General features: G+C 37.9%; 1 protein-coding gene across 1 annotated transcript in view; it reads left to right on the forward strand.

Moving 5' to 3' along the window:
- The window catches only part of FREM2 (FRAS1 related extracellular matrix 2), a 180,176-nt gene that overhangs the window by 130,538 nt on the left and 33,671 nt on the right, over positions 1 to 15,967 (forward strand). The window contains exons 7-9 of the mRNA XM_015120958.3: positions 11,638 to 11,787; positions 13,519 to 13,728; positions 15,136 to 15,333. Coding sequence (XP_014976444.3) covers positions 11,638 to 11,787; positions 13,519 to 13,728; positions 15,136 to 15,333 — 558 coding nt within the window. The remainder of the gene's footprint in view (positions 1 to 11,637; positions 11,788 to 13,518; positions 13,729 to 15,135; positions 15,334 to 15,967) is intronic.

Below are 15,967 nucleotides of genomic sequence, written 5' to 3' on the forward strand. Positions count from 1 at the left end.
TGTGCACCTATAGTCTACTGTTGAAAACATGTACCTCCATTACTACACAGATGGCAGCATTTCCATGTATGGTATTAGAATGAAATATTGAGAAAACATTTTGGAATAGATGTACTATTTTCTGACATTGATAGATATACCAGTGGTCACTGTAAAGATGTGAAACTTGTTAGTTTGCTTCCTTATAAAGCCAGAAGTAGTTGTCTCATTAGGAGTCCTTCTGGTGTCCCTATGTTCTCTGGGAACCGTCCTTCTCTTTGTAGATAAATGTTACCTTTCAGAGGGAACAGATAGCTATTATGTTTTCCCTGAGAAATAGGTCTTCATCCTATCTGACTGAACATCCGATCTTCTTTTCCCTCATTTATTCCTATGTTGTAAATTGTATACATATTTTTTTTGCAATTGGCCTTAAATCTTCCTTAAAATTATGTACCAAACCTTATACTGACGTAGAAAAAGATACAAGATTGCCCAGTGAAATATAGTGCTACTATTATTTGATAAACCAGTAAAGTATGTGATAAATAATCACAATAATAATTTATACTGAAATTTTAAACATATAGCTAAAACTAAAAATGCCTTCTTTCTCTAGGCCATTTGTAACAATTTGAAGCACTTAAAATTATGGATGAAGCGTTTCCTTCATACTACTGGAGAAATAAATCATCTTTTTTTCTCTTTTTTCTATGAAACAGGTCTTTTTTCTGTCTCTCTGAAACAGACATTTGAAATAATTTGAATCCACACATTTATTCATTTAAAACACACACTTAACATCTCTCATGTTTCCAGATGCTGTGCGAGGGTAGAGGGAACAAGGATTAGTCCTGGCCTCACTTAACTTGTTTATAGGACCCTGCTAAGTGGCCGGCAGTCTCCAGGACATTAAGGACACAGTGGTGAAAGATACTAGCCCAATCTATAGAGACTTTGAGAAGGAAATGGACAAATAGCTCCAACAAGGCAAAGGATAAGTCCAGGCTCCACATGCAGTGACAGCTTTCAGAAGGTTCTCTCGCTTGGCCTCAGGCTCCTGGAAGCCCAGTTCTCTTCCGCACAAAGAATGGAGGAGCCTGAATCATTGAGTGGGCAGCCAGTAAACTGATGCTGAGAGTCACGTGTCTTTTTAGGCTGTGACTGTCTCTCTATTGTGAAGACAACTGCACTATTTGGGATAAGCCAAGTTACAGTACAATTCAGCAGTTCCTGAGTTTAAATGCATTCCCGTGAAAAGAAATAAAACAGCTGATAGATCTTTACTCGTGAGTATCTTTTCAAAAAGCAAGAATATAGGTATTGTGAGAGGAAAAAAATAGCTTTCTTTTTACACCTTATAGAGCTGAACTATATCTCAGTTTCAATTTCCCTGAGGGTGTTTCACAAACAATGGGTTTCACAGGCCCAGGAAGTACACTACAGGGCTGAAGCTCTGTGGTCAAAATGCCAACAAGGAGCCCATTCTTTCCTTTTTCTTTTTCTTTTTCTTTGTTTTTAAGAATCACACTTATTCAGAAGGGTAATTTTTGAGAGCACACTCCCTGCAAGAGAAGGCTTTAAAAAGCCAAAGCCACAGTCTTTCATAGTCTCAGTGCTGCAAGATGATCCTATAAATACAAGATAAAATTAGAAGTGGTCTAGGTGTTGCTTTACGCCTGTGGGTCTAGCGTGATGGTCTGCATCTCATAAACTGGTGGAATGCTGTCTGCGCTAAATAGCGGGTTGAAAGCAGTACAGTTTTGTAAGTCTTTCCAGGGGATCGCTACCCTCCCAACAAACCTAGCATGCCTGTTTTCTGTGATGTTGGTCCTCAACATATATTTTGAAGTTTTTAAAATGACAGTACATCTAAATAGTAATATGTATTCGATCTAATTCAGTATACTGAGAGGACAAATAAACTCTTTGCAGAAGATGTCAGTTTAGCACTCTGAGGAAAATTTCGTGACTTTGTTCAACACATCCCTTGACATCTCTGTGAAGAAGGAAGCTTCATCAAACCCTGTGATATAATTATGGAAGACACAGTGATTGTGTCATGTGTGAAAACTCTTTTTTTCTTCTTCTTCTTAAACAGTGCAAGAAAAGTAATGTGGACGCACATCTTACCAGAGTTAATGCCTTAGATTCTGAAAAGCATCAAAACAAATCAGGAGAAAAACTCAATAGATTAGAGCACTCAGTCCTTGCCCTGCCCTGTTTTATTCTCCCATATCCCTTATCTTGGTGAATGGTTCTATCAGTACTGGATTCCTTCCTCTCACTCCTTACCCCAACTCCTTGATTCTACCTCCTTCATCTCTCTAAACATTATACCCTTGTTATTTTTCCCTGTCTGAACTGCCACCACCTGGTCCAAACGAACTTCATATCTTGCCTAGATTCTTGCACTTGCTAACTAGACTGCCTGCTTCCAGTTTGCTCAAATCCCACCCCTTTCCGCCAGCCCATTCATCCTCCAGACCCCTAAATGCATATTTCATCATCATGTTCCCCCCTTTTTTAACACTGAGCATACCTCTCACCTGCTAATTTCTAGGACAAGGCTCCCACCACAAGGTCCTGCATGGCCTGGCCATGGCTTCCTGCTTTGCTTGTTCGCCCCATCTCCTCATTCCAAGCAGCATACAATACACACACCAAACTCTGCAGCCCCCAAACACATGAGGCTATCTACATATCTTTAGTTTCTATTTCTGCTTCTACTTGAAAAATTCTCCCTCTCTACCTCCTCATTCATCAGCTGGCTAACTCATATTAATGCCTCAAAATTCAGCTACCAACCATTAAAATGATAATAATAACTTATGGTGACTGAGCACTTTCTATGTGCAGGTAAAGTAATAACTTTATGGTCATCTTATTCTTCCTTTAAAAGAAAACGTTCACAATTGAGCAACAGATAAGAGATGAGAGAAGAGCCAGGGGACAGTAGTAATATGGGAAGAAAAGGATGAAGATGCAAGAAAAAAGGTGTGGCCCACAATATTAAATTCTTCAAAGATAAAGACAAAGATTTGTAATATGCAGTTGGATTTTGCAAAAAGAAGGGCACTGGCCAATTTGGAGAAAGTATTTCTTGAGTGTTTTGGAGAATGAGGCTGTATTTCAATGAGCTTAAAATTAATTGAGAGCTGAGAATATGAAAATAATGGATAGAGCATTTCAAGTTATTATTCAAGTGAAGGGAAGAAAGAAACTTTAAGATCAAATACTTGTGCTTGTGGCAGTGGACGGAGTGGTGATATTGTGGGAAAGATATGTTATGATGATTTTATGTAGGGAAGAAAGATTGAGGAGAAAGAGAGAGTTTTGTCACATAAAGTAGTAATATTGGGTAGCATAATCTAAGCAATTAGAATTACATCATACATGGAGAGGCATGATATGCTTATGAAGCCATATTGCCCCACATCTAATCCTGGCTCTGTCTTATAAGATATATATTCTTGGGATAATTATCTAACCCTTCTCTGCCCCAATGTCCTCATAATGTAACAGCCTGATGGGTTATTCCTGCTCGGTACACAAATAAAGACCACGGCATTTTAGTAAAGAAAGAGTTTAATTGACATGAGGTCAGCCACGCCATGCAGGAGACAGAGTTCTTACTCAAATCAGTCTCATCAAAGGCTCATAGGTTAGGGGTTTTCCAAAGGTATTTTGAGGGAAAAGGTGGGAGTGGCTATGCAATGGGCGCTTGCTGCTGATTGGTTGGGTCAGAGATTAAATGATAGGGAATTGAAGCTGTCCTCTTGAGCTGAGTTGGTTCTGGATGGGGCCATAGGAGCCACCAGTTAACAGCTCCAGGTGGAGCCATGGTGTTAGATACGCACAGAACCTGAAAGGATATCTCAAAATGCCCATCTACAATAGAAGAGTGATGTTATTTGCAGGAGTAATTGGGGAAGTTGCACCTTAGCAGAATTCAGGCTCCTCTCCTCCTGTAGGCTGGTGGTCTCGCATTAGCTTCATAAAGGAACTGAGTTTTAGGGACAGGCTGTTTTCATTTAAACTATAAACTAAATGTCTTCCGAAGTTAGCCAGCCTAAACCCAGGCAGCTTGAAAGCTAAAGAAAAGGTCGGGGGGGTCGGGGGGCGTGGGCTAGATCAGATCTCGCTCACTGCCATAATTTTCTCACTGATATAATTTTTTCAAATGTGGTTTCAATAATAGTATCTACCTCATAGGGTTGTTATAAAGAATAAATAAGTTAATATATGTAAAGCACTTAGAATATGTGTTTAGCTGTCATTACTATTACTGTCAAGACAACTGTGCAATGGTGTGTTTGTTTTCTGTTTTAACTACTAGACTAAGAACTCTTCGAAAACAAGGGCTGTATCATATCCCCAGTAGGGAGCACAGTGCCTGATCCATAATAGGTGTTCAAAAAATAGATAATAAATGGATGGTTAAACGTATGCAGGCAGGAGGGTTGGCCAGGACTACCTTTCTTGATATTCTTCCTATCACTAGTTGTTTTTATAATAGACAAAAAATTAACCCCAAAGAATAAAGCCTTATTTATTTTTTAAAAACCCGCATGTAGTATATTCACAGAATGTCAAACATCTAAGAACAAAACATGTGCTTTGTAGCTTGCTTGAATTTTCCTAGGTCCTTCTCTGAAAAGCAGTGGTTAACCTTCCACCTAAAGGCTGCAGTGAGGCATTGTCATTGCCCTAGAAAGTTCTGGCTACTGCAGTTTACATTCAGCTATTAGAATGAAAATGATGAACAGTTCCTTAGTGACATTACATTTACCTGAACACCAGTAGCCTTAAATTGGCATTTCTCCGTGTCAACCATTTATTTAGCTATCCAGTTCTATTACCCAGGCTCCTCTCTGAGCTACCTTTTACCCCATCACTCACAGGCTCTGCCATGACCATCACTCATATCACCCTGATTCAGGGCTGCGCTCCTTTCACTCTAGAAGGTGGCCTTGCTTTATTTTTAAATCGTATTTTAAAAAGATATTAGACAAGTTTTTATTCTCTATAAATGAAAATACACATTTAAATGATTAAACAAGTTGTTCTCTTTAAAGCCAAGGATGTTACTGAGTAAATATTATCTGATATAAGACGTCATATAAAAATCACAATGCTTATGTTTTCATCTTCTTGGTTACTCCTTAAACACAAACCATTTTAAAGACAAGAATGGTTTTCTAACTCCTATTTTTCCTTGAGAGGAAGCACCTATTATCCTTCCAGTAAAGACTGCAGGAAGTAAGCATGAATCAATTGGATTAAATGTTGAATGAAAGAAATAGCTGCCAACTAGTATCATATCAACAAGAAAAACACAAACGTCCCAGAAGGGCAAGAAGAATATCTTGGACCTGAAAGCTTAGAGATCTGACTTCACATAGATCAAATTGGATATTGCAGTCCAGAAATCTGAGAACCAAAGAAGTTGATTTCCCCAGTGTCAGGCACTTCATAAGTGACTGAGAGGGGAGTGGCACTCCTGGCTTGCAGAACAATGATTTTTTTTTCCATGTACAACACAAGGAAGCAGTGCAACAGCGTTGGCTGCTAACATAGAGTAACACAAGGATAACCGAGGAAGAAGGATCTCACAATAAAGGAGCACATTGGCGATATTGGCTCACTGCAACCCAAATTACCTTTAAATTTTAATCTATCACTGCTGCTGATGAAGCCGAGTAGAGAGCATAAGATACAGAATCGCAGAGCATCAATATCTCAAATATTTTTTAACCTGGGGGGTAAAACTAAAATAAATATCTATATCTATATATGTATATATATGTGTACATATGTGTGTATATATATACGCATATATATACACACACACACACACACACACATGTATGCTTTATAGTCTGGTAGTCCATTTTGTGAAAGAACTGAATTTAATCCCTTTCTGATAGAGTTTGGGCTTGTTTCCAGTTGCACTGTAACACAGATGAATGAAATACAATGAGCAATCCTTTGTATGCATCTTTGAACACTTAGGTTAGCATTTCTATATGACATATCCCCATATATTGAATTTCTAGGTAAAAATTTTGTCCATAAGAATCTTGTGAAAACCTTTTATGACTCCTTTCCTGCCTTAATAGTAGTCAAAGGCACAGGCTTTATCTAGATATGCATCCTAGTTCCACTATTTCCCTGATGTACAGCACAACTTTGGGCAAATCTCTTAATCTCCCCAATTCTTGATTTCCTTATCTGTGAAAATGGGATTAATATAGTACACACCTCAGTGGGTGGTTGTGAGGATGAAGTAAGGTACTGAATGTAAAACAACTACTACTGTGGTATCTAGCAATTAAGTGACTAGTTTTAAAGATGCTGAAATGAGCTAAAACAATACGCAGATTGCTGACTGCAAGTTAGCTGCCTGTGAAGGTTTTTAAAAACAGTGCTGTGCCTGTGTGGAGGCAAGGGCCATGTGCAGGTCTCTGCATCTTCTGCTCAGTTTTGCCATGAACCCAAAACTGCTCTAAAAACTAAAACCTATTAACAAACAAACACAGGTGCCTGGAAGTGCCTGTTGGAGATTCTGATTTGGAAAGTTGGAGATAAGGCCCTAGCATCTGTATTTTTAAATTCTCTAGGATAATTCTAGTATACTTCCCATTTGGGAACCAGTGAAGGCAAAGTATTTCAAAAGAAAGGAAAAAAAAAAAAAAAGCCTCTTCTCTTTGAGTTCATTTTAATTCGCTTTTCCTTCCCCGTGAATTTCTTACAGATTCAAAGGGCAGCCTTACAAAGTCATTTTACTACAAAGAAAAGCACCGGCTCCTCCTTAGGCTTCTTAACTGCTACTGCCTGATGCTAAGAGTGTCCTCTTCTGACTCACCAACCACAAAGACGTAGTTATTCATTTGCTGTAGCAAATAAATAATTCTACTCTGATGTTAATTCATTCTACACATATTGATTGCACACCTATTACATTGATTAAGCTACGTGTTAGGGAAGTACCACTGAATAGAGGAAGCTTGATTCTTCCCCTTAGAGAGCTCAGAGACCATGGGGGACATACTCACAGTGACAGCGGAAGTTGAACCAGGGCTTTGTTTGGTGGGGGAAAGCAGGGTGCTCCCCGCAGAAGTGACTTCTCAACAGAAGCCTGGAAGATGAGCAGAGCAGGAGGTATCCAGATGAGGAGGGAGGAGTATTCAAAGCAGCAGCAGCAGCCATAGAGCAAAGGCTGGGAGGGGCACATTGAAGACCGGATTGTTTACTAGAAAAGGGGCTAATATGAGATTGAAAAGGCAAACCAAGATCAAATGTTTCAGTGTCTTATAAACCATGTTAAGTAGCTTGTGAATAATCCCAAGAACAGTAAGGAAAGTTGAGAGGCTTTCAGCAAAGGGAGTACTATGATGAGATTTGCTTTGAGGGATGACCACTTTCCTTAAGAGCCTGGTTAAGTGGCTGCTGGGAAAACTCAAAAGGAAGGTGTTACTAATCTGCCTGCGGCTAGATTAGTGGCAATGAGACAAAGAGAAACCCGGGGAAGGGGAGTGGAGGTGACCCTGTGGATTCCGTTATGGAGAAGTCCACCTTGAGGTGCCCAGGGGACGTGGATTGATTAGGCATTACAGCTCAGAAGAAAGATCTCATTTGGAAACCATTCCTTTGCATTATTTTCAGCACCGGACAGAAAGGCAGCATTAAAGCTTTTACTTCATTCAGTTCTAAGCAAACACATTGGTTAGATCTACAAAGCTTACTTGAATGATGGTCTATGTGCACGTGAGTAAATAAGATTTGGCTCCAGATAGCAATTACTACTGGCACCTCTTCGTTTCATCTCAGGAGACACAATGTAATTGTAAACATCCATCTAGACACTGGGAAAATTTTTCCCTCAGGGAAAGAAACTTAAATTGTTTCTCTTTGTCTTTGTTGCAGGTATCTGTGCTGTATGGCTCACCTGGCCACCTCTTCTACATTTGTAGGAAATAAATGTGATCCTATCTGTGCTGTAGGTAGTGAAAGTATCCCCAACCTTGAGAAGCACATTAATATTTAATGAGCTAAAATAGACTTTTCTGTAGTCAATGCCTTGATCTATGTCCTTTATTTAAAAGTATAAAGACCTCAAGGGATAGAGTGTAGAATTTGGCTTCCCTTATGAATTTCACACTCACTAGGCCAATTCAAAACCTCCTTTGCACTGCTCACAGTCAATTTGGATAAATTTATCTTTCCTCTGCATTCTGGAGTGTCATCTGAGGGTGGTGGAGTGATGAACAAGGACTGTTTTATGGTCTTAGGTGGGTGTAGGCTATAAGATGTGTGGCTTTCTTTGATCATCCTCTTATTCCAGATAATAATATCCTCCACTGATTGTTTTATCCATGAAGTCTGTGAATTTAAACATGGTACAAGGCACAGTGTGTATTTAGGAGCTGAATTAAAGAATTGAATAGACTTCTAGTTTACTTTAAATTGTAATGGGGTAGGGGTATTTCCATAACTGATCTAGAAAGATCTTCAGTTTATTTATTTTCTTAAAAGAAACCAAGTTTCCAGGCCATAAAAAAGAAAAAAGTTTACCAAAGAAAGAGGTGAGTTAAAAATCTTACTCATAAATAGTAATTTTTGGGAGACAAGCAATTATTCTGGATTTTGCATAGATACCTTTCAAAGGCATGACAGTCACATCCATTTGTTATTTTATTCCTTCCTCTTGCTTAGTACTCATTAAAATGTTCCAGGAATATCTTGCTATTTTTCTTAAGTGACATCTATAACTCAACTTACTGCTTAATGTGTCTTTAACTCATTCATATTACATAAGGTTTTCTCCCAGTGGTAATTATTATAAACAATATTCAAATTTTAGGTATTTTGAAAAGATGCTGAGAAATTGAAATAAACATAATCGTTACTTCTTTTTCGTTCTCACTCATCTAACACTGAAAAAATATACTGATGTTTAAACATCTTTTTAATTAATGGCATAAGAAACTAGATAGAGGTTTTTTTCCTATAGAAACTATTGAATGTATTTTAATCTCATCATCAAACTTTAACTTCAGTAATTGTAATTTATTATTTGAGTTTTTCAGATTATTCAGTTTTTCAGTCATGATGAGTGGAGCACAAAGAGGGAGAAAAATCATATACATAAATCTACTCATAATCAAAAGCTTTAAGGAAGTGATTAACTTTTCTAACTCCTTTTATTAGCACTGTATTAAAGTTGAAGGATTTAGGGTTAAAATCCCATTTCCATTCTCCCTCTTTCTTTCTACAGGAGATAACAATATATTATGCAATAGGCAACATAATCATGTGGTTTGCATCATTCATATCCGTTTTATTTTCATAACGTTGTCACATGTGCCATGCCACCCCCACCTCTTTCTCTCTTTCTGTCTTGCTCACATACACATTCACACAAATACACCCACATACATATAAAACACATGTGTTTGTACATATATGGTAACTCATTCATCTTCATTTCAAATGACAACTTAGAAGTTTTCAGAGTACTACATACATAAGACTTCCATATTTTTTCTTATAAAAACTACACATTAAGCTATAAAGGAAAACTACGTGTTTTGGAGTTGACAGAATGAGTCTGAAACATGCAACACACCATTTGGTCCCCAATGTGTAACTTATTTGGTGTTAAGCAGTTGTGTATTCACTCACCTGATTTTATGACGTTGCTTTTTTGTTATGTGTCTGCGAGGACTTGGGAGGTGGGAAGATGGGGAGGCATCATTGTCAAATAAAAGGTCCTCCCTTAACTGCATTTCACAGCTCTCTCCCATAACTCAGAAACCTAATTTGGGTGATGATGTGGTTTGTCAGGAATGTGAAGAGACTAACAGAGATCACTTGTTGGATGCAGGTGATCAAGCCTCTGTGATAATTATGGAAGCCTTTTAAAAGACTTACAGATGTGCCCGGTTTGGCCATCTGGTCAGAAGATGCATTTTCAGAGTTCTCTGTCTTCACCTTTGTGCCCTGCCTCAGTGTGGGAAATGTCAGGAATGTACTGGCTTGTAGTTGAGTTCTGCTTTGACAGAGGTTAACAGATAACACCTTCGTCTGTACACGTACACTCATGTGCCCTAGCACCGTCCGAGTTGAAAGGATAAGAAGGAGGTTAACTATGCTGCAGCGACATTTATCACCCTCTGAACCAAAATATGTGAACAAAATTTCTAAGGTTGGTTTTGAACTATTCAAGAATTTGAAGGGGCTGTATGATTTTTATCATGCCCACAATGTGAAGAAACAAAGAAAACAAACTTTTCCAGTTTAAATAAAGGGTAATTTATTTGGGGCAAGAAAATAAATCATACTGAATGTGAACAATGCACAAAATGAATTTTCTTTGCCTTTCCAAGTAGCTTTGTGAGCCATTGTTGTAGAGTTTTGCTTAATTTGGTATGTGTGGGAATTCAATTAGTTGCTCTGAAACATGATATCATGTTTTTAGTGGCCTTCCTTCTTAAGGAACAGTAATGTGAGTTGCATGTTCTTTTAGATGCAGTCCTTTTGAATCTTGTAAAACTAAAGCCAGGTGACTAGAATGTGTCAAGTCAAAGAGTTGTTCACCTTATGTGTGTACATTCACCTGTGTCTGTTCATGCATGGTAACTATTATCATTAACCTTTATTCTGGGTGATATAATTTATCTTTCTTAATAATTGCTTATAAAAATAAGCTCACAATGAGTGAAGTATATACTACTTTTACAACTTCCTGTGAGCCTCTATATAATTCAAAATAAATTTTTTTTACAGTAAGATCACAAATTAAATCTCTGTTTTTTCATTGGTCAGCTGACTGCTAAACTTTGGACTTCTAGCAGCTCTGTCACAAGGTAAACCATTGGTCACAGGTTGAGTCAGGCAGAAACTGATTAGATCAATTGAAATGTATCACCAGTATTGGAAAAAAATACGAAGACCCCAAAACATGTGCCCTAGTTTAGTGACTGAATCTGCCTCATTTTCATGTGTGTTTAGAATTAATATTAACCCCTTCATATGAGATTATTTCTTTAGTAAAGTCTCACTTAATATAGAGCATCTCCAATACTCTACAGGCAACCTGCAGTCAGGCCCTGCAGTCTTCAGGACTAGCAATCATATATTCAGTCTAGTTATGACAGTAGGTTCTAACACTTGTGATTATAACACGCCCACATACACCGAATTAAGCCCAAATCTAATGGGCCAGAAAATGGCATAATGCAAAAAGTTATAGCTCTGTTCCAGAGTGGAAACTTGGTAGGAGATAATAAAATGAGTGGCTAGGCCAAACTAAAAAAAAAAAAAAAAAATCAGGTATGTGCTTTGTTTCATTTAGTTCTATTTTTCCAACTAAGCTTCCAAAGACACTTATAATCCCACATACGAAGGACAAACAAACTTATGCCTCAAGATGAGAATGTTTTATTAGACACTTTACTGTGTGTATGTTCGATTGTAAGCAGTAATATTTTGACCTGAAAAGTACAGATCGAAGAGATGTTATCTCACTAAAAGGAAAAATGTATGATAAGGCAGTCCCTAAGAGTAAGCACACTCTTCTTTGGAATCATGTCAATAGAGTTTGATGGGAAAAAATAAAAATAACAGAAATGATTTCTGTTCCTTTCTTAACAGAACCCATCTTCTACTTCGGCGATGTGGAGTACTCCGTGGATGAGAGTGCTGGCTACGTGGAAGTTCGGGTGTGGAGAACAGGCACGGACCTGTCCAAGTCTTCTAGTGTCACAGTGAGGTCTCGGAAAACGGATCCTCCCTCCGCAGATGGTGAGCAGTTTCCCGCTCGGCTCTTTAGACAATTTTCAATGACCATGGCACAAATTTGTTTAAAGCTGAAATACCTCGCTTCTATTAAAGCAGTTTGGCTGGGTGTATTGTTTTTGCTGAAATTATTACTCTAGGAGGTAAATCTAGGCTTTATTTACCACTTTGGGAAAGTACATTTAAGGGCCATGAATCAGAAGCTAGGTTACAAACGTTAAGACTCAAAGGATCTATATACTAAGGCCTATATTTCCATGAAGTGGTTCTCTACTCTCAGCAAAACTAGTATTGCTGAATGCTGTGGCATTATAGGCAGGAAAATCATCTTGCTGCACATAATCTATCCCCACAGAAACCTATGACATTTAGGTACTGTGCAGGCATGTGTCTTCAGTTGGCTGTCTCCTTATTTTAACCATGAGTCCCTATAAATACTTCAGATCCAAAAGGTTTTTTCCACACTTCATTATAAAAAATGTACTAACTAGCACATATCTGCATTTTATTCCGGGATCTACATCTCCAAAAAGTTGGTTTTAAAGTTTACAGCAAGCATAGAATTCAAAATTTCCTTTTTTTTCCCTAAATGACCAACAATACAAACTTTCTCATGTACACACACATGAGAACACACACGCATGTCATACACACATCAGATATTCATCACACAAAGCAAGCACAGGTTATACCATTTGAAAAGTCACCCTTAGGTTTTAACTTTTTTAATGTAGTGGAAGCAGTATAGTGCTTTGCATGTAGCAGGTGCCCAGTAAACATTTGTTTAACTAAATTAATCATTTTAAAGAGAAATATTCAAATCAGAGATGATGGGAGGGAGAGAGAGAAATAAGAGCAAAGGGGAAGAAGCAGAGGAAAAGAAAAAAATATAAAAAGAACCACAAGGAGATACGGACATTCTACAAAATGAATTAAAGACAGATATGCTCAAGTAAAGTTGCACATTTGGAGGTAAAGTAGATACAAAATGAGAGTCAGAAGAGCGGAAGATATGAAAACAAAGAAAGAAGCAATATTATCGACCTACTGCCCACCACTGTCAGTCTTTGAGGATGTAGTGGCTACAGATTAAAAGGCAGTTTTGTTTTTAACTACTTTAGATATAAATGGAGGTATCAACACTAGATATAGCCCCTTTTGTCTGAAAAATATTAAATTAAAGATCAAATTGTAGAAGCTTCTCTCATTGCCTGGAACAAAGGTGGATGGAGTGTGGGCAGAGCTGGTTCCACTTAAATGTGTTGCTTTAACTGACAGGCAGCCATACACCTAAGTAGGATGTTCTACAGCAGCTCCAGCAAAGATACATAAATACTTAATCAATGTGAACAAAATTGTAAATGTCTATATTTCATATGTAATTTATGAGGATCATATATTTGATTGATATGCTGATTTTTCTAAGCCTGATTTTTATTACCTTTATTAGATAATTTTCAAACTAAAGTTAGAGGAACTATGACACAGAAAGCCAACATAACTAATCCAAAGGCTAACCATGAAACGTGGATAAAGTTCAGCAGCTGGTCTTTGATCTGTCACCACAGTAGCTATCTGGATATCTATTTGCATTGTATTAAATGTACTTTTCTGTAGGGTTATGCTGGTCTCTGTTTTTTAAAAGAAGAATTATAAATATAATTACATAATTTATGTCTTATAATTTTTTGAAATTTAATTAGTCCCCAACTGAATATTTTTTTGTTACTGTCATAGCTGGAACAGACTACGTGGGCATCAGCCGTAATTTAGATTTTGCACCTGGAGTCAACATGCAACCTGTTCGTGTTGTCATTCTGGATGACCTTGGAGAACCAGTGCTGGAGGGAATTGAGAAATTTGAACTGGTGCTTCGTATGCCTGTGAAGGCAGCCCTTGGCGAGCCCAGCAAAGCCACAGTCTCCATAAATGACTCTGTCTCCGATTGTGAGTGTTTATTAATTTTACAATGATAAGTGAAATCATAAGCTAAGGTTTATATATATATATGATAAGCAAGATGATAAACTATATATTATATATATATATATACGTGTTTGTGTGTGTGTGTGTGTATATATATGTTTGTTTGCTAGAGCTTCCATAACAAAGTACCACTGTCTGGGTGGCTTAAATAACAGAAATTGATTATCTCATAGTTGTTGACGAGAAGTCCAAAACTAAGGTGTTGGCAGGCTCGCTTCCTTCTGAGCACTGTCAGGGACGGAGGTTCCAGGCCTCTCTCCTTGGCTTGAAGATGGCCATGTTGTCCCTGTGTCTCTTCACATCATGTTCCCTGTATGTGTCTCTGTCTAATTTTCCTCTTTTTATGAGAACACCAGTCATATTGGATTAGAGCCCACCCTAAAGACCTCACTGTAACTTAATTACGTCTGTCAAGACCCAACTTACCAATAAGGTCACATCCTCAGGTGTTGGGGTTGGGATTTCAACATATGAATTTAAGGGGGACACAGTCCAACTCATACAAATACCCTAACTGACCACACCTTTCTCCTCCTGATGATTCTGATAGAATTAGACAGTCTCAGAATAAAACTTTTATTCTTTCTCTCAAACCTTAAAGAAAAAAAAAGTGATATCATCAGTATCTTGATTGTGCCTCAAGAATTCCCCTCACGGCAGATGGGTGGAACCACGTGGAACTGCATAGACTCCTGAGTGTCAGTGATCTTTCCCCACTTCACAGCACAGGACACTTTCTGTCATCTCCTTCCCCTAGACACTCATACAGTTTCTCTGATAATGTGCCAAAAATGCTGTTCTGGGACAACTCTCTGCTGAACACATGGCACATCATCACAAGGGAATTCTGAACACTCTTCAATCATGAGGATTTCAACCGTGCTTGGAGGAGTCTTACCTATTGTCAATGAGGCCTATACGCAATTAACCTAGCATAGGTGTCACCTAAAAATCACACACACACACACACACACACACACACACAGTCAACTTTCCCACATGATCTGAGTAAATTATGCTTATAATTATCTGCACAATATTTAGTGTTCTTCATATCAGGAAATTCTGAAAGCCTCATGACTAAGAAACATGTAGATACAAATATCTAAGGTTTGTGGTTTTATCTACTTTTTAGCATTTCATTGCATACCCTTCCTTTACCAAACAGGCAGAGCAAAATGTCAAAGGTAAGGAAATCAAAACTCTTAAGTGATTTGCTCAAGGTCAAAACATTGGCAAGTGATTGAATGGAGACAGAATCCAGTTCTTCTCACTTATTTTCCATTATTCTTTCCACTAAACCACATCTTCTGAAATGCCAGTTTCCACAAGGAAATTTCCGTTCACTTTGATCCTTTGTTTTTGCAGTGCCTAAGATGCAATTCAAAGAACGAATATATACTGGCAGCGAAAGTGATGGGCAGATAGTTACAATGATCCATAGGAGCGGGGATGTCCAGTACAGATCTTCAGTGAGATGCTACACCCGGCAGGGGTCTGCACAGGTGATGATGGACTTTGAAGAACGCCCAAACACTGACATCTCCATCATCACATTCCTCCCTGGTAAGCTTGAGCTTAAAGTTTTTTCGTGAAATTTGAAGAAGCTGAATTTTTACTCAGAAATAGGTATCAGGGAAATACAAGTTCCTTGATATCAACAAGCGTATGGCATGGTTTTATGTGCACTAAATGAGGAAAGTGAAATGAATTTTTAACAGGTTGAATGAATGCCCTTTTTGTATCTGCATTAACTTATTGATTCCCAGTGATGTGATATATGGTTTCTTCAAAACTTATTCAGTGGACAAACGCATATGAAATGTACAGATTTTACAATGCTAGGAATTAAACTTAGCTCAATGATTTGTTTAGTAAGTCAGAAGTTAATAATACTACAAACTGGTGTTGAGGTCAGATTAACAATGATCAACCAGTACAAGGCTGCTAATCTTGCTTTCTGAATGTAATGCTAAAAATTCATAAACAAAAGTGGCATTTGTGCTGTTTCCTTTGTTTTCTAAGATGAGTGGCAGAGCTTAAAGACAGAAAGCAAAGAAATTCCCCATACATATAAGGGCTGGTCATTGCATATACTTAAATATGTATTCACTGATTCAGCAAATATCTACTGAAGGCTTATTACTTGCCAAACACTATTTGTTGCACTGAGATGGCAGGAAAAATCCACATTCTTGCC

The sequence above is a fragment of the Macaca mulatta genome, chromosome 17, assembly GCF_049350105.2.
Source record: "Macaca mulatta isolate MMU2019108-1 chromosome 17, T2T-MMU8v2.0, whole genome shotgun sequence".
Taxonomy (NCBI): Eukaryota; Metazoa; Chordata; class Mammalia; order Primates; family Cercopithecidae; genus Macaca; species Macaca mulatta.